At 43.4% G+C, this 19,310-nt stretch overlaps 1 protein-coding gene across 2 annotated transcripts in view; it reads right to left on the bottom strand.

The window, feature by feature from the left end:
* Positions 1 to 19,310, bottom strand: part of LOC132916514 (discoidin domain-containing receptor 2-like) — a 164,458-nt gene that overhangs the window by 31,178 nt on the left and 113,970 nt on the right. For both annotated transcript variants that reach the window (XM_060976595.1, XM_060976594.1), the window contains exons 5-7: positions 18,416 to 18,563; positions 17,308 to 17,615; positions 5,644 to 5,851 (exon numbers count right to left, since the gene is read on the bottom strand). In XM_060976595.1, the coding sequence (XP_060832578.1) occupies positions 5,644 to 5,851; positions 17,308 to 17,615; positions 18,416 to 18,563 (664 nt within the window). The remainder of the gene's footprint in view (positions 1 to 5,643; positions 5,852 to 17,307; positions 17,616 to 18,415; positions 18,564 to 19,310) is intronic.

Here is a 19,310-nt window from a genome sequence, read left to right on the forward strand (position 1 = left end):
ATCGATCAGTCGCACGTGCGTTTCTCTCGCGTTCGTTTAAAATAACGGCAAATCCTTGTCTATCTATAATTTGTAAGATACGAGACAGCAGAAAAAGAAAACTCTAGCGTTTCTAACGTTAATCTCCTCTTTCTACGTGATGTTTCGTCTTGGGAGAAATCGCGAGTAAAAAAATAAGAAGCGTAACTGGAACAATGTGACACGGTACAAATTTAACGCGGAACAGCTAACAAAGTTCTCGAACGGGGTGACTCGCGATTAATTTCGTCCCCCTGTTTGTAAGGTTCTCCCATGGATCCGAGTGACTTAATCTCGGAGCCAGGCGTACCAGCAGTGTCCCGGTAATGGGATTATTAACGAGATAAGTTTAAGGGAATTTTTCGCGGGCCAGTTACGTTCCTCTCTGTCAATTAATAATCGAGTATCCGGCGTAGAGTCTTTAGAGTAGACACTCGCCGGAGGCGGTTTCCGGGGGCCGATAACACGGAAGCGGAGCACAAGAACTCGGCCGGCGTGCCAGGAAAATGCTCGCGATATATCAGCGCTGGGACACGATATTTTGAATATTTAAGGAACAGAATGGGATGAGCGATCCTCGGCGGTGAATCATTTTTACGGCAGCCACCGGTAACCGGAGAGGCGGAGAAGAAAAGGGGGTAGAGCTCCTTCACCTGGCAAGGCGATCCACGACCCAGCTTCTCGTATTTCCCTGTCCAATTACGTTTCTCGTAGAGGAGAACAAGAAGAAGCAGCGTAGAAATCCCTGCAGGACCTTCGCGAAAAATGGAACGAGGAAGAGCTGAAAGAATCTGACCGGGTACATCCATTATAGTATTCCCTTGTTTTTTTCTTATTATTCTTCCTTTCTCCTCTCTCTCTCTCTCTCTCTCTCTCTCTCACTCTCTCTTTTTCTTATCGTGGACGTGCTTTAAAAGTGGATCGAACGATTGTATTCAAAGAAATTGCGAGGAAATAAACGGGCAGGAACTGTCGATAAACTTTTTAACGAATCCCTTTTGCCATCGACGAGGCGTCGCGCGACGCGAGGTTGTTCCAAGGACTCGCGAAACTCGATTGCCACGTTCCAGGCGATTCGTCTCTTTCTTTCGAGCACCTTGGCCTTTTCTTTCCATCGTTTCCGACGCTGTTCATCGTTATTCCAAAGCATCGATGTTTTCGTTAAGCTTCACTGGAGGTGAGAGAATCCGATGAAAATGTCGGTTGAAAGTTGTTAACGGTGAAACGGACTGAATCTATTTTATAAGGGTAATGTCTCGTATAAATTTGTGACTTTAAAGTCGAAAATACAATTATCGATCTTCTTGGAGGTTCTCCGTGACGCTTACATAATCAATTCCCAGCGACAAGCGTTCCCGCACCGAGAACGATTTCCCATTTCGCGGACAGGAATTATTCGTGGACATCAGTCACACGGTGGTCACATTTGTAGGGTGTGCCGTTAGACCCGGGTCATTTTTCTTCGACTGCTATTTCCTGCTTTCTATCCCCCTTTCGCCCTACGATCCTTTTCTTTTGAAATAAATGAGCGGCTGCTGCTGGATCAACGAGCATGAATTTCACGCAGAGCACGCGAATGAGATCCGTATGAAATTATCTGTCTAGAGGAGGGGTTGATTTCGAAAAGGGTGGACCGAGTAAAAGGGTTGTACCCGATAGGGTGGCAAACTTGTCTAAATAAAGTAGTCGAGCTGACGCGTCATTAGCAACAGCCCGTTGCAGAAGCTTTTGTTTCGAGGCTCCTACAAAAGCCTTATCCTTTCAATCGATGAATCGTTTCGGATTCGTTTCGTCGATGTTGTCGGCCGATTCGTTTACCTGTGTAAAAACACGATTTCGATTAGGATTCCTTCCGGAGATCTTGTGAAATGATAGAACGCGATTAAGAAGGGTTCCCTTCCCAATGGTACTTTTCTCTCGGATCATTTATTATCCTCAGAGAATCCTGATATAATGACCAATCCTTTATTAGGTCGTATAACACCTTGACGATCTTTCTCGATGGAATATTTTCTGTGCCACGGTTATGAAAGTTTCTTTTCAGACCTCGATTTTCTATACATAAATATTTAATATCCCCTTGGAATATTATTATATACTTCAGATATACGACCTTATCGATTCAACGATCCCGTATTTCGCTCGAGTCTACGTCTCAGCTTTTTCCAACCGCTATTTGCTCGACGGGAAAATTGTCCGCCGTACAGTTCCATGTACATCCTTTGAGATGGAAAAACAGCGGACGGCGGAACGTAGCCTGGAAGAGTTTCATGCCCACTTTATGAACCTGTTGTTAGGTGGGCAAATCTCGCTGACAAAGGACCCTTTGTGCCACGAATACCTTGTATAATGTTAAGTCTTCTTTCCGCGCTGTTCCTTCGTGGTCTCGGTTTGTGACGCGTTATCTTCGATGCGACGCGTTTTGCCGCGTTTAATTTAAGAAGAAAGAAGGAAAAATAGATTACACTGTGTTCTACGTACGCGTAGCGCATACAAACGTAAGTTGATTTCACACGTGGTTCTACGAAAACCAGCGCATTTAACGTTGCCTCGATCGTTGGCTGATTCTCTTTTCATTCATCGATTCTTCCGCTCGAAGAGCGTCTTTGAGGTCTATTTAGAAATGCTCTTGGGTTAAATGATAAAGCTCGGAAGTCGAGTTTCGTGACACGGTTTATACGAGGAGGGCAGACTCTTCTGTTCAATTGTTCGGTGACTCGAGCACCGTTGCGTTTAATCCCTCCGCTACGGATAACAAAGAATTTTTCTTCACAGAACCATGGCCGCTCGCTGGAAACGAGGAGAGTTTTAGCGCGTTTCATTCTTGTTGTTCCGGTACCTTTTTCAACGAACGCCAAAGCTTGTTTAATCCCTTCTTTCTTCTCCCTTTAGATTTTTCTCTGCCCTCGGTTGCTTCTCGTTTTTCTTCCTCCTTCTATCCACCGGTTTGTACATCATCTTCGAATTAATTGGATTTCTTTTCCCGTGACTGCGCCGAACCGGGCCGTTCGTCGATTTAATCGCGCGGAAAAATGAACTAATTCGAAAGACGCGAACGAAACGGGACAAGGACTCGTATTCGAGGCTACCGTCAATTTTTACCGCTAACTCGACGGAGAATCTTATCCACAGAGACGTCGATTCGAGATGTTTGAATCCGACAAACATCTTCCAGAATCTTTTTCAAATATTATTATATACGAGTATCTCGAATACGTATGAAATTTAAAGAATTTGTTTGCATCGACCAGAGACTACAATTCTCGATTCCCAATTATTAAATTTAACAAACATTTTCAGAAGATTAATCAAACCGTACGTTTAGCGTTTCGGCGCATAAAACTCGGATGAACTTGTTCGCCGAATATCGCGAAAAATTTTTGTGGATATTTATTAAAATCTTAACTCTTATATCGTGTTTTAAAATGAAAGATCTGCTTCGCATTTCACGATCCTGGACAACCTCGTGTTTCTATTATAAATCCTCTTTATACAATACGGAAGACAGAATATTGTGTAAACGCGGCTAAACTCGACGCAACGAGACGATTTCCATCGAATGCCGCGTTAAATCGTACGGAAGCTGTATTCGGTCGAGAGGATCGAGGACACTCCGTTATTCGTACGTTCGCGATTTTATATCGTCTCGTTGATAAAACGCTTTAACCTGTCTAACATTCGTGTCGTTATTTCTGCTGTCTTCGTCCGGAATACCGGACAACTTGATTTCTATTGAAACAGCTACGTTGACCCGTCCGTATATACCGAAGGCAGACCTGGTTTTCATTCGCGTGGAAGAAAAATATGGAGCGCTAGCGGGAAAGAGAAAAGGAAAGGAAGAAAAAAAAAACAGGGTAAAGGATAATAAAACAAGCAACGAGCAGCAGAAGCGGCAGCGAAGCGAGGTTCGATTTACGATTCATCCTTCTGCATGAGAACTTATCCACCTGTTATCTTTCCTTTTTTCTTTCTCTCTGTCTATAGACAGTGTGTGTACGACTTAATCGAAATCGTTTGACTGACAGATATATAATAAGCCGTTGTCAATTACCGTGTATCAATTTATATACACACGGGCCTGGTTTTATTCCTCGATGATTGACAGTCGCTGGCTGGTCTGTCAGATTGGTGTGTACGGGGTGGAAAATCGGTGGGAGTGAAAAGAGGGTTGAGCGCGGAATCGCGGAGCCTGCGAGCCCCGGCAGACTACGAGTCACGTCAAATCCGAATGAAACGACTGGAATTACAAAAAGAAATACCGTTTGTGCGTTCCTTCTCCCTACGGCGTTCACGACCAAAAGTCTGGGCGCCGCAAAAACGATTTTGCGTCACAAGCAGAAATTTTTCGTTTTAAGTTTTCGCCGCGGCGGCAGTACGACGCGTGACAGGACTTTCTTCCTTAGCTATTGTTTTTATCCTGCGATACGTTTTTATTCTCAGACCCGGGGAACGAACGCTGATATAAACCTATATGTATATATATACAGGGTGCGCCGTTAGAATCCGGACAAAAGAAGTTTTGTGCAGAAAGTTGTTTATTTAAGTCAATACACAAAAACACATGAAAATGTTGTTATATCTCATTTAAAGGGTCCTTGCTGAGAACTTTTATTCTATGTAACCACCCTCTGCCTCTATGACCTGCTCTATTCTTGCTCTAAAGCGCGAGCACGCTGACTTCAACTGGTCGCGTTTAATTGTCGCGAATTCTGACTCGATAGCAGCTCGTAGGGAGTTGACGTTGGGGTGCCTGCATTTATTAGTTTGTCTCTCGATAACGCCCCACACGTAATAGTCCAATGGGTTTAGGTCGGGACTGTTAGGAGGCCAGAAATCTTTCGACCAAAACATGTCCACATTGTCAGAGAGCCAATTTTGAACAAGATGACTTGTGTGAGCAGGTGCGCCATCTTGTTGAAATAAATACGGCCTTCCAGAAGCCGTAATTTCCATCCACGGCTTTATTACTGTCTTCAGGACCTCCAAATAAACCTCCTTTGTGATTCTTTCGCCTTTTTGGAAGAAGTGCGGAGGCATGACGTCGCCCTCACTTGAGACAACGCTGAACTTTTCTCGCCGGAGAAGGAGAACCCTTCTCGAACCACTCTGAGGCTGCGTATCTCTTAGCAATGTCGTATACCGTCGATCTTGGGTAGCTAAAGAATTTTATAATTTCGACCGGCGTTCTCCCGGCGCGAAGACTTTCTATAATCGCCGCTCTTCTATCGTATTCCGGGTTTTGCTTAACGAGTTCTGTCATTTTGAGGTTATAGAAGACTTATTGACATATTTAACTAACTTCAGAGTCAATCAGCACAAACATCTGAATTCTAATATGGTGGGAACTACAAATTGAATTCTGTCCGAATTCTAACGGCGCACCCTGTATATATGTATATAAATATATATGTACATGCGTGAACATACTACGGGTACTGTACGTTTTATCGCTCGACACTTCAGACCGGGGAACGAGAAATGTTTCGATGAAGATTGTGCGATATATCATACCGCGGGGATCGCGTGTTTCGTGTGCTTGTTCTTTCGAGAGGGTGCCGCGAATCCCAATATTTTCACGTCGACTGGCGCACGATTGTTCGAACATGAGGAATTTTGCTCGCTTACCGGAATCGAAGGTCACCTCGCTGATCATTATCCATCTGTCGGAGAAGTGGAGCCTCAACTTCACGTACTTGCCGACTCGATGATGGAGCTTGATGGTGATGTTTCTAGATGATTCGAAGATCTTGTCCTCCATGTAGGTATATGTTATTGGCTCGCCCGTGTAATATTTGCCACCGATACTGAACAGTATGTCGACTTGGGAAAATATCTGAAAAATAAAGTATAGTTTTTTGACAGTAGACATAGGAGAAAGAATAACAGAGGGAGAGAGAGAGAGGAAGAAATTTTCTGAGAGAGAAGATCCGTGGACTTTGTACAATAATAGAAGTGGAATATAACTCTCCGTGCCAATAGGAAACAGCTCTGAGACACGTAAACAGACACGTGAAGATATTGGAGACACGCAACCTCGGGTGGTTTAGGTTTGGGGCGCGATATAATATGAAATTTTGAGGCGTTCTTGGTCGAATCTTTCCTATTTGCGATTTACGATTTACGATCCAATAAGAAGTAACATAGAAATCTAACAATAATTTAGAACTGGATGAATACAGCGCGAGTCTGATAGAGGAAGGTCAAAAGATTTGAAAAGTGAAGAGATCGAAGATGGTGGGATCGGCTATTGTAGTTAAAACGACGGTTGGTCAGATCTGTAACTCGAATATTGAAATATTTTTTAGATTTTTATTTCGAATAAGTAGACATCTTACGAGATTGAAAAATTTTTCTAAAGAAGAATTGACCAAACTTCAACGATCTGACGATCCAAGTTTCATTCGATAGGAAGAATGCTCGTCTATTTTATCCTCTGGATCGAAGTTCAGAAACAAAGTATCTGCATATTAGAAGAGAACGGAGCGAAACAAAGATCCATTTCTATCAAAGTGGCGGTAACCGGGAGAGATTGATCGAGGTGGCCTTAAAATACATCGGAAACCTAAATAAGCCGGCGTATAGACGAAATAAAACAGACGTAGACGAAGTGGGACGTTGATGGATAGAGCCGACGTGAAAACCCGCTCTTCGCCGAAGAAGATTTAGGAACAAAGTAAAATACGATCCTCCGGCGCGGAAGAAACAGAGGAAGAGATAGAACGAAGAGGCAAAACGAAAGTCGTATGACTTTTGAGAACGTTATAAAAGTTTAATACGTCCCTGAAGTTCGATAGGGTATATGATCTGATCATAAATCAGGGATATTATCCGAGGTCGCAAAAGGCTTTACTTAGCCAGCGTTGTATCGGCGCTACGTTCGTATGATCTTGCCGGTCGTCACGGGATTTGAGTATTTTACGATCCATCTCGTCCGTTTTTTGTTCCCCGTCTCTCCCTCTCTTCCCTCTTTTTCCTTTCCCCCTCTATATTTTTTCTATCTCGCTCTTCTTTCTTTTTTTTTTGCTTTGCTATGAAAGCGCACGTAAAAAACGTTGCGTGGAAGATGAAAATTGAAGCTATCGAAAGGAATAAAAACTGCAGCCACCATCGAATTTCACGTTGACAAAAATGTCAAGTAAAAAAGAAAAATAAAAAAAAAAGAAGAAAGAAAAAACAAAATAACGAGCGAAAGAGGACAAATTGAATTTTCGACGGTACAGCCTGTCGAACGGTGAAATCCAAAGTGGATAATAATGCGAATCGCTCCGGATCGAGAGACACGAACGATAATTGGAAATTTTGTTAATTTCCGGGAAAAAAAAAATTGTCGAATAATACGGGTATACTTGGCGCAACTTGTGAAACGAGATTTTAAAATAGGTCAGCAGCTGAAATTTACATGTTACGAGGATTGGAACGAGTTATTTGAGACATTTCGTGTATAACGAGCTCGAACTTTGTATGGAGCACGCGCGATGTGAATTTCGAATTGTCAGTTTGTAAGGATTGCTACTTTCTTACTACGATACGAGGATTGGTATTACGAAAGAGATATATATATATATATATTTTTTTTTTTTTTCGATCACAGGTTACATCGACGGATACAGGGTAAATTTGGAATTAGACAGTTTATATATTTTTAATTATTCAATATTACACGCGATATATGCCATCGATGTTATTTGTTACGTAAACCGTAGAATATTTTCTAATTTACTCGTTAAATCGTTTTCACCGACTACAACGTTATGAGCTTTCGAGTGTATGGCAACGTGTTGGTTTGCAACTTGTCGATTCTACCGCGACACTTTAACGCTTATTTGCATATGTACATATATTAGTCACCGACTGAAGACGATCCAGACGCATGTGTCTGATGTGTAAACCTGCTGCAAAATAGCTTCTAGGAAATTAACAATGTGTTTTCCCATTGTATGGATATAAATGGTAAAACCGTATTTTGAACCAACAGCTACAAACATACGTATGTATACCCCAAAAGGTGAAACGAGTTCCGTAAAAAAAAAAAAGAAATCCATGAAATTTCAATTCGAACGAAAGACCATGGAAAAACTACTACTCGCTGTTTTACAGGCTATCGAATTATCCGTGGAAGGAAAACTTGCTTTCAGCCGGCGCGGCGTTGCGGTGGCGTACGAGCCGAAAGTCGATAATGCGATTGTCACAACCGCGGGGCAACATCTGGAACGGATTCGTCGTCGAATCGGTTCCCGAAGATTTCGTTATCGTAATTCGCGTCATGTAAATCCAATTACGAAAGATTCGTTTCAGGCCCGATGGGAGTCGGAAACGATATCCCAACGACGGCGTAGAGACGGACGGAGATAGACAGAGAAACGAGAAAGAGAACGAGGCGTTTATCCCGCTGTTATCGATATCGATGTTCCTGTATCCGTCGCTTTGCCTGGTGGTTCCCTGCCGGTGGATCGTCATAAAACTCGTTTGCTTCACCCTTGTCGTCTCTTCGGAGTGGATTTCGGTGGCGAAGGTCCGTCGACACCGGGCGTGTATTCAATCGAAGCTCGACGAGAGACAAGCGTGGAAAAGCTGTGTGAATGTGTGCGGGTAGAGAACGCGCGCGACCGCGCCAGGAGTCAGATGCAGAGAGACGGAAGCCGCGCACGGCTTATCCGATATAATATACCGGATGAAGCGCAATAACTGATCTGGAAGTAAATCTCTTTTTTACAGTACGGTTCAACGAAGAAAAATGGAGGAGCCTGGCCCGGCGAGCGGCTCTTTTTTCCTCTGGACCGGGAAAATGATTTCGTTGAAACGTATCTGCAGTTCTCGCGCAAACAGAGAGCCTTACTCTCAAAGAGCAACATTATTTCATTCTATCGACGATTCGAGTACAACGTAACAGCGTGTATAAACGTTTTAAAACGTTCCAATCTTTCGTTCATGCACGGACTTTTCCTTCTATCTCGTCGTTTACAGGCTCTCGTATCGATTCGTCGGTTCTTTCATGCTTTCTCTAACTACGTACGTAGATTCAGTGGCCTACGTGTAATTTAACGAGATGATTTGACGGACGAAACTGGATGGTGCTTTTAATTAGTCGACTCGACGTTTCGTTACATTCTGCGAAGCGAGAGCTCGGACGTTTTTAAAAAATCATGCAGAGCCGGATTCGATTCGGTTCGCGTGAAAATAGTCGACAGGCTTGGTCAGTGCAACGCGGCTCATTTCGCCCATTAGCCGGTCGTCGAGTCTTATGTATTATGCGGAATAGACGGCGCGCGTTTCCATTCGTGACCGTCAAAGGGAACGCACCCACCGGTGAAATTGAAATGGAGTCCGTAGGAAAGAGCATTCGTAAACAAAATTGACACGAGAGCAGCCTGGGACCTGAAGGGGGCGAAGAACCGTTGCATCGAGACCCGGTGGAGGATGCAATCACGGAAATTTATGCACTTTGACAAGCCGGAACGGTGAACTGGCGGCAAAGTAGACCGGGTTTCGGTCCTTACACGACCAAGGAAAAGTATTTGCACACTGTCAGAAACGCAGTGAAAGATCTTATCAGCTTGTCGAGTTTGCTCGTTTTCGTTTCCTTCTCTTCGACGAAGAAGGAATAAGTAAATCGACTCGTAGACGTCTCGGTCGTTACGTTTATTAAATTGCTACGCCAAACATCTCTCCGCGTATACAAGAAAATTACAAAGTGATCTCGTTACTTATGCTCGAGATTTCGTCGACTTCTATCAAACCGGATGCCGCCATCTCGTTTATGCGCATCAACGAGTATCGGAGCAAACGCGTTAAAATGATCTACTCTTCCAACTTTGAATGAAATTCTATGACTCAAGGTATCACACGTTCAACGAAATCCCGGTGTCGTTACTTCGAACTTGAGAAACTAGACCGCGATAGACTGCGGTCTAGGCCAACCGGTGTTGATGTACGACCAGAGAATTTTGTCTTCAGCGCTTGATTTAGATTCGTCGTTTCGATAACGAAAATTCGTGTGGCTGGATTTTATTACCATACGGCAAGATAGAAGTTAGATAAGTCTATAAGTTTTTTTGTAGACTGAAAACGTGAGCTAATTTCTACTAAACGCGAGCTTCTACTAGTATACATGATCAAGCAGAGAGTTGTAAGAAACGTGTAAGATTATCTTGAACTGATCAGAGACGGTTAAGAGTTTCTTTTAGAACTCATGACATTTAACAGGCTATGGTGGACACAATCGTGGATGCATGAGTTTTAGCTGCAATTATCGTAGTCCTAAGATTTATTACCTGCTAGTTCTGGATCACTCGAATTAGAAAATATCACAGGATTGGTAGAACTGACTCCGCCATAATTTTGTCAAATTTAACGAGTTTGAAATGATTTTTGTCGGGTCAGGAGAATTTGAAGTGATTTTTTTTTTGAAATGGTTGCTAGTAAGTTTGATGTGTTTGACCGCAGAGACTGTCGGAGTCCACGGATTTGGGATGATTCTAGATGAATCCTGTAAGTCCGTGCGTATATCGTGGAAGGCCTCAGGTAGGTCCCATAGTAGCTATAGTATGCCATGGAACCGGGATACTATCACGGTAATGTCAAATAAATCCCATTGTTCCGGGTTTATACCCGGACGATCCCATGATCCAACTAGAGCACGACTATGAGGTCATTGGATTCGATTCGCTTGTAATACAAATGTGCGAGAAAATTTTAAGATTCTTGTGAGCCGCTACGCAAAGTGCAATCTCAGACGTGCAATAGTTACAAAAAATATTTGCACAAAAAATAATCTTATTTATTATATCATTTACATACTGTAGAGCTGGTAGACATGGGAGGATTAAAGAACAGAGAAATTTATAACATAGTAAAAAAAGAAAAAAAACAATGACACGGAACTGTTTTGCAATTAGCATTCCTTTTCTTCCCTTAAACCCAGTGGGCTTTGTTACTTTATTGCTGTTAGTCCGATGTGACTGATACGTAGGTGTTGGACTTTCTCATTCCTCGAAACATGCACTCGAGAAAATACCAAGTCAGGAAATTCGACTGGCAACTTGTTCAACTCCCAATAATTTTTTCTACCACGAGTCTGCAATATTTAAGACTAAACTCATCGAGTGCACACGCATTTCTTCTACGATTCATTTAGTCTACGCGCCTATCTTGCTTTTTTCCAAGCTGTCCTTGCGCTTCAAAGAGACTCGATTGCATCAAGTTGCAGTTCGAGGGAGCCGAGTAAAAGTTCGCGTGAACGATCTCTCGTACTGCAACACGTACATATATAGAATCCTTGAGCAAGTACATTGTTTCACCAGAAAAATTCCATCTCCGGTATATACGAACCTACAGTTTCCGAAAAGAAACTACGTGTTTGCAAGCCAAAAAATCCCGTAATAATTAGAAAGTTAGCGGCTCCTTTCGCAGTTCGTTTGCAGCTAATTTCTTGTCGTCTTTCAAGACGACGACGGCGACGTGACGTCTCCTTTTTGTCCCGAACGGGAGAGGCCCGCCCCTTTTGGCAACGACGGGCAAAACGCCGCTCGTCAGGGCTTTTTTAAACGCGTGGGAGGAGAATAGCGTTTCGTATCGCAGTCTATTATCGCCCGTAGGCGGCGTGTTTCGCTGGCTGGTTCCGTCGAAGGGGAAAATGTTATTTGGATATCAAAGATGCGCCACGGGCAAAGCCCCGACACAGCCATTGTGCGAGGGGTTCCGGTTTATGAGCTTGCGAAACTACGCCGGTAGACGGGGTCACTCTGTATATAAAACCTGGCGACGCGGAAGGGAATCTGGAGGACGATCGGGTGTTCGGGTGCTTCTGTTTCCAGACTCGACCACCAAGAGGGCACCGACATGGCGGTTTCAGAGGGCTGCCGCGTCAAAGAGCGTCCTTCCGTTCATAGTTTATCATGCGCGCTTGTTACCGTATTCTCCCTCTATCTCTCTCTCTCTCTCTCCTTCTCTTATTCTTTTACAATATTCGCGATGGCCCGTGAACATGCATATTTGCGTACGCTAGCGACCGAGATAAGTGACGAATTTCGTACGCGTAATTTTTATCCATCCGTTTTGACGGTCTCGCGAACACGTCACGCATCTACCGCTGGCCCCACGTTCGTTTCAATTGCACGCGTTCCGCGGTCGAACGGCGAAAAAGCGCTTACCGTGGTCGTTCAGAGGAAGACCGCTCTCCCACGATCGCAACACGTCGAATCGGAACGCAAACGCGTTTTTCGCCCGCCGGTGTTCGCCGCCGCGCGTATTTGCGTTCCGCGGTGAACGCGCTTTTCCTGCAGGCGGGAAATTTTTTTTCTACCCTTCCCCTCTCTCTCTATTTTGTTCGTTCTCCGGTTCGCTCGGTTTGTCGATCTTCGGCATTAATTGCCTTGAAAAACGTGGGCCGTGCGCGCGCCAGCCAAGCCCCGTCGAAATGTCCCGATGATTTTTCCTCTACCCAACCCTATCCCCACCTGTCCCACTGGTCATGGCTGAATAAAATATCGTCAGCTTCACCGTGGCCGCGCGCGTGAAATCGCTGATACCGAAAATATAGTCTCTTCCTGTGTTGGTCGGTGGTGCGCGCCTGTCGAACAGCGCGGCCCCGAACTGCGGAGATCGAACGTTTCAATTAAACGGTGTTATTTATTCGGACAAAATGCTCCGCGTCAATGTATTCATGAGCGTGACGTCGTATGAAATTTTTAAAGTTCATCAGGCTGGTTATCAACGTTGCATACGGAGATACGCTGTTGCGAACACGAGCGACCGTTGTCAGATAATCACGGTAACAATTATTGAAAATGATTTTTTGATGAGCGAGAATACGACCGATGTTCGATTAACATTGTATGATTTAGCCTTATTGATTGAAAGCCGAACAAGCCCGGGGCACCCTCGACCACCCACGCAGCCTGTCGCTTACGAAATACACGAAATACCCGGAACGCTTTTATCCGAATCAAAATTCGGCCACTCCCCATTTATAGTACATACTGTTCAATAATCGTCCATGCATATTTCATCGCACGCGCTACCAAATCTTTAAATGCGCTACGCCGACGAGCAAAACAGCCGCGCGAGTTAAAGCGGATTTGCGACGAGCACCCTGTGGATTGCGTGGCCTGGCAAACGCGCTCTACCGGCTGTGTTATTGCCGTTTCAAGTATTTGCGTTATCGTAGCACGGTGATGTTAACTGGAGCGAGAGTGTGTTCGCGTTTATCGTTCCGAAGAAAAAGATTACGATATTAATTGCGACGTGTTTGCTTACGCGCTGCTTTCGCGTACGATAAATTATTTTCACATGGAAGTCGCGATGTTATTTCAGAAAGTGGCGAAACGAGATAAATGAAATATTTTTGATTATTTATCGTTTGGCATGTTATCGATTGTCTCTGGCGGGCTGTTCGTTTAAAAGTTGTATATAGGGAAGAAATTTAATTACGCGAAAATAATTAATTCTATATAAGAATGTTGTACGCGTTCCGTGGAACCTGATCTCGTTACTGCCGCGCGAAAATGCTTTGCCGTAGAAACTCGGAGATTGTATAAGCGACGCTTCTTTGACTTTTTTACTCCGTTAGGAAGTGGTAAAAAGCTCCGACGAGATATAGACGGTTTACGAGCAAAAGAGTCTTGATTGACTTTTGGCAAAAGAGATTTAGAATCGGTTAGCGAGGTGCTAGGAAAGATAGGTACCGGGGGTTTACTTTCTTTCCTTCCTTTTTCTTTCCTTCCCTCTCATCGTTTCGTAGGTTTCTGCTCTTTTTCTTCTCTTACTCCCTACCTTCTCGTCCCTATTATCTTTCCTATTATACTATTTCTTTCCTTCTTTTTTTTTCTTGTTTTCCCCCTTCTTTATTCCTATTCCATCTTCTTTTAAAAGACTTCGCTTATATCAGTCAGATCATCCATGATCATCCATGAGTTAATCCTAGATATTCATCGTCAGTTTCTCAAATTTTAAATACTTGAAACTCAGGCATACACAGTAATACACAGTAATTAAAATCAAAATTGGAAACAGATCCACTTTACAGTAATTCGAGGAAACCAACAAAAACCAACTCGACATCGATCAAAATCAAATCATTTTGCGAAACGTGCTACAAATTGGTAGTCAACTAATACGCGTTACTAATAAACTTTTACACGTTTGAATATTTCAACAGCTACGATTTAATCCTGTTACGTTTTATCGGTCATTTTCGACCCGATTTTATCTTTCTAACGTTAAATGATACATTCGGTTTGGACAGAATACGAAGGAAGCATTTTCATTAGTGCGCACGATTTCTCGTCTCAATTTTATGTCAAACACGGTTTTAAACGTTCCGAATTCTTTCTGTTTGCTAAAATCAGAACAAGATTGAAATACAAATGGAACATAGCAGGGTTAAATATAGCTGTCCGCTCCAAATCCTTCGATTATCCTCTTCGCTATCGATAAACATTAAAGCTTTCACGACCATTGTCTTTAAGAGTTACATTATCCTTCTGGTTGTCGATATACCATTGACAAATTGCTGGGTCAGCAACGATTCGTCGAATCGGATAAATCTGCAGTTTTGATCTCTTTGTGCATGGTAATCGTGAATTTTATTCCGCGGGCGGAAATAATTCCATTGTCGGGCCGATTTCGCATTCGAGTCGCATGCGTCCGCCGCTATCGTGTTCGTATCAATGCAGAGGGTGGCGTGGAGCTGTGGGGGTTGAAAGAGAGAGGCGAACAGATCGAGTGGCGGATGTATTTGCATTATATTATCGAACTTAACGCGGACGACGCGGAAGGGTCACGAAATCGCAGCGAAACGGAAATTGTACAAGGGATCGAATTATTGGCCAAGCGACGAAGAATGTCACGAATAACATGAGTTCGCCAACTCATTTCCGGTTCGTCGTCACGCATTGGATTATAACCGTAACGAACGACACGCGGCAACGTTTCTTTCGCGCCCTCGAACGACCAACGATAGCGTTTTTCTGTTCGCGCACGCGCGCGCTGGAATTAGATTTGCGAATTTACATTAATTTTACGGGACCAAAAAAAAAAAAAAAAAAAAAAGAGAGAAGAGAGGAAGGAAGCGTCAGAATCGAGGCTCGCGTGAACACACTTTAATACCGTCCGGCATGCGTGTAATGCCTCGCGTATTTTTGTAATTAACGAAGCACGGGGGAATTAAAGCGAAACTTTCCTTGACTCGAGCTCGTCTCGAATTCATGGCATTTTGAAGCGCGAATGAATTAGTAACAGTCATATCGTTACTCTGCTCTTTCCCAACGACGATCGTTCGTAACGTTGTTAGCAAACGTAACGTAGTGGAATTTTTATATACAGGCTGTCTCGCAGCATGTATGATTCATCCTGATTCAGTCGAATGCGTGGCAGTGAATATAAATGTAATAAGAGGAAACGTTCTTTACTTTTCGTTAAAACGCGGTAGATTATCGTAGGAAAAATCTTCCAATCCAAATCTGTACTCGTAATGTATAATCATGTAACGGAATCATACTATCATAGTGATACCACTTTGTCATTAAGAATTATTCGACCATAGGTGTCAGAATTTAATCTTAAAGTTAAGATAAATAATTTGTGGAAGACACCATGTTTATGTCAAAATAATATTAGGTGATATTTATTAAACAGAACTACAGAACCAAATGTATTTAAGATATAAGTGAGTGGTATGGTATAATTAACAAATTATGCAGGTAAAGAATTTATGGATCGTTGACAGTTGACCAGATACTCTCAGACTAACTGTAGGTAGTGACCCATCATCCCTTAAATATTTTGAACCCCACTCTCTATACAGTAACGAGTATGACCTGTGTAAGTGTCCTGTTCAAATGCCTGTGTAGGTGTCTGTATAAGAGTATTTGTGTCTATGTGTGTGTAATATTGTTGTATTCCAACAATAGGAAATAGGTTTAAACTCGAAAGAGGTATCGAACGACACTTGTCTTCTCACAGATCCTGTGCAATAGATATAGATAATTTATCTGACATTTCCATGTAGCAACCTAACATAATTCATATTTATACATGTAAATCATTTTCGTTAAATCGAATGACCGGCAGAGAAGCATAAAGATTCACGATACCAACGTTGAAAGGGAAAAGGGAGCGAATTCGAGCGTTAATGCGTTCGGCTTAAAAGCATATGCTAATGAAAGCTAGATCGCCGATGATGAAAGTAAGTCGCTGGGCTGTTTAATAACAGAGATCACGTGTCCCGATTATTGCTGCTTTTAAGCAATATCGCGCGATCTAGCCAATAAGGCACGCTTCGAAGATACCCAACTACAGGAATTACCGTTTCAAATTGTATTTATATTCAGCCGGCGTCTGACTGATAAAGCGTCGAGTGGAATATTCGATCAAGCGTGGGGGGATACGGAGAAGGAAGAGATGCTCCGAAACGACCAAGCTAGAGCGAGCTGACGGTAAAAGGATCTCGAACAACTGTGGATGGTGAGCCTGTTGATCGTGCGCTGCTTGCGCATTCCTTACGGGGGTTGCAGGAATAACGTCGCCAAAGCGAGGGTAAACGATTTTCGCTTTCTGTGTGTTTACGCTGGCGACAAGGGCGTGGATACGTAATTAGACGTGAAACCTGTTCCTTCTTAATTCCCACTTTATCTTTATTTTACCGAGATCCACGATTTATAAAGGTACCGTGGAATTTTATTTCGGATCTTTTATTTCAACCATCGAATGATGTTTGCCAGCGCTTTTACGTGTGGAATTTCGTTAAAGATTCACGTCGCGCCGAGGGTCAGAGGCAACGACCTCTTCGTAATCGCGTTAAATTGCCATCTTGAAATAACTTGGAGCTAATTAAGGCGAGCAGAGAAATACTGCGAGGTATGGAAAATGTGTTGCAATAATAGATTCTTGCGGAGGTTCGCTATGTACAGTCGGCGATGAGAAAAAATTTGTACAGTTCGTACAGAGTACATTATCGTAATTCTATAGAAGTTCGTAAGATTGTACAATCTAAGAGAGCAACTTATAGAAAGAATATTATACAAACTTTTGAAATTCTCCGTCATAACCACAAAACTTTGGGTGATTTAATAATGCAAAATTAAGTGAAAGAAGATTGCGAATGAAACACGACGTTGTTTCTTAAACCTCTCACGGTCGATGTTACGTGTACACGATATTGTGCTTTAACAAATATCGTTAATTAACTAAACGGCAAAGATATTCGTTTTCGATAAAACTGGCCTCAAATTTTACTACTACGCTCCGAGACGATTAACGAATGAAGAATTCAACGATCAGTAAAACACTCACCTGAACATCCTTGGTGAACTGATTGTTGCAGTAGATGTGGATGGCCGAGAACTCTCTAACCTTGTCGAATTCGAACTTGATCTCGACCGGTTGTCCACGTGTGTCGTTTCTCCATCCAACCCAGCCCTGCGTGCGATCGTTATCGTAGTATCCCAGTTTGAAGTTATCAGGACCCGTCCTGCCGTCTGTCAGCTGGCCCAGTCCACGTCGTAGCTCCCCGTCCCAGTGTCCATCGTAGGTGGCATCGAAGAATTCCCATCCATTACCCCTTTTATCACCTTGCGGCATCGAATAGGATACCACGCCATCTGCGATCAGGAGGTCAAGGTGTAAAATCTCTGCTGAATGGTCATCCTCCACCTTTTAATGACTCGTGTAATAGCTTCGACTATGTCGGCTGACATCGTTATGATCGTATAGAAACACGATACGGGATACGTTGGGAGTTTCGACAATGCAGTGAAAGGAACAAAGATTAATGATACATAAATACGTGTACCGATATTTTAACGAATATACAATCCGTAGATGTTAATTTTTTGATACCGCGTGAATGTAATTAACGGAATATGTACGATGGAAAATGATACGAGGAATAATGGACGTTTTCAATTAAACGTTGAAACTAAAAGGATATTTTATCCGAAGCAGCATCGTTAGTTGATTAAGATTCTGCTTAAACGTAGAAATTTGTAGTTTTTTTATTATGACAATCATTGACATACGCCCGCGCGCGTGTAAGGAAGAAAGAGAGAGAAAGAGAAAGAGAAAGAGAAAGAGAGAGAGAGAGAGAGAGAGATCGCGCGCAGTCGATGCAAGTCTGGCAAAATACCCGAAGGCGTTTGAATTCACAATTAATTGGACTCGCACGTGTTGCAAACGTGCAAGACACAATAGTAGGTCTATGTTACTTGGTGTGTATCTTTCCGTTTGGTTAAACGTTTAATTCGATGTTGGTTCATCAAAGGAAGAAAGGGATAATTGTACAAGCAAGATTCTGAAAAGCAAATTTGCGCACACGGCAATGGCATAAGGGTTAATGGACAGTCCAGTGAGTATTCTAAGCGGCGGCAAGTTCAACGAAAATTGGAGAGTGCAAACAGCTTACCGCTCCAGTAACATCCGTAGAGCTCGACCCGCATGCAAACCGTCCGCGTGTGATGGCTGTAGGGCAGAAAACGGATCTTGCTCGCCCACAGAGGCGGCTCCAGCTCGTGCTTGGACTCCAAATACGTGTTCGTGTTACCCTGTATTACCTGTAACCGTGGAAACCTTGGTTAAAGACCAGGACAATTCCGGACTTCGGCCTAACCTTTGAGTTCTGTCGTTTCAACCGCGTGAGAGAACGTGGCATTTCCTCTCTCTCTACTTCTTTCCTCTTTCCATCTCACCCCACTGTCCTAGATACCTTCAACTTAGATCATTAGGAACATATACGTCACTCGGGGACACTCTAACTTTGTTCGACTCTCGAACAGCATGGAGGAAAGTTTCAACGAATCGCCGGGACGATTCGTCGGTCGTACAGCAATTTCTGACTCTTGCTTGGCCAGACTTTAGGTCTTTCTGGCACCTAAGCCAAGGACATTTGAACTTAACCCAAAGCAAAAAGCAGCAGCACGCGACACGGTGCGACGTTTCGCAACGGGACGTGCTTCGAACGAATGGTTCACGAGGGGAACGTTTTCGACGTGGATCCTTCCGCTTTCCCATGCGCGAACCTTTCAACGTACGTATGTGACGCGACGGCAATGGGAAAAGCTATAATCGGCGCGCGTCAATGTGTCTGCGACAAGTTCGGCCCCTCTTCTGTCCGCACGGTATTCTGTCAAAGCACCTCCCTCGCTCGTGATGACATTTATATCACCGGGAAGATGCGTTTCTGCACTTCGGCACATACTGGCATACCATCGTCTGACCGTGGACATCCCGTCACAGGGCGGACACCGCGTTCCATCGCATCAGACGGGGGCTAAGGACTAATTTCATCCCACATTCCACCA

This window comes from Bombus pascuorum, chromosome 2, assembly GCF_905332965.1.
Source record: "Bombus pascuorum chromosome 2, iyBomPasc1.1, whole genome shotgun sequence".
Taxonomy (NCBI): domain Eukaryota; kingdom Metazoa; phylum Arthropoda; class Insecta; order Hymenoptera; family Apidae; genus Bombus; species Bombus pascuorum.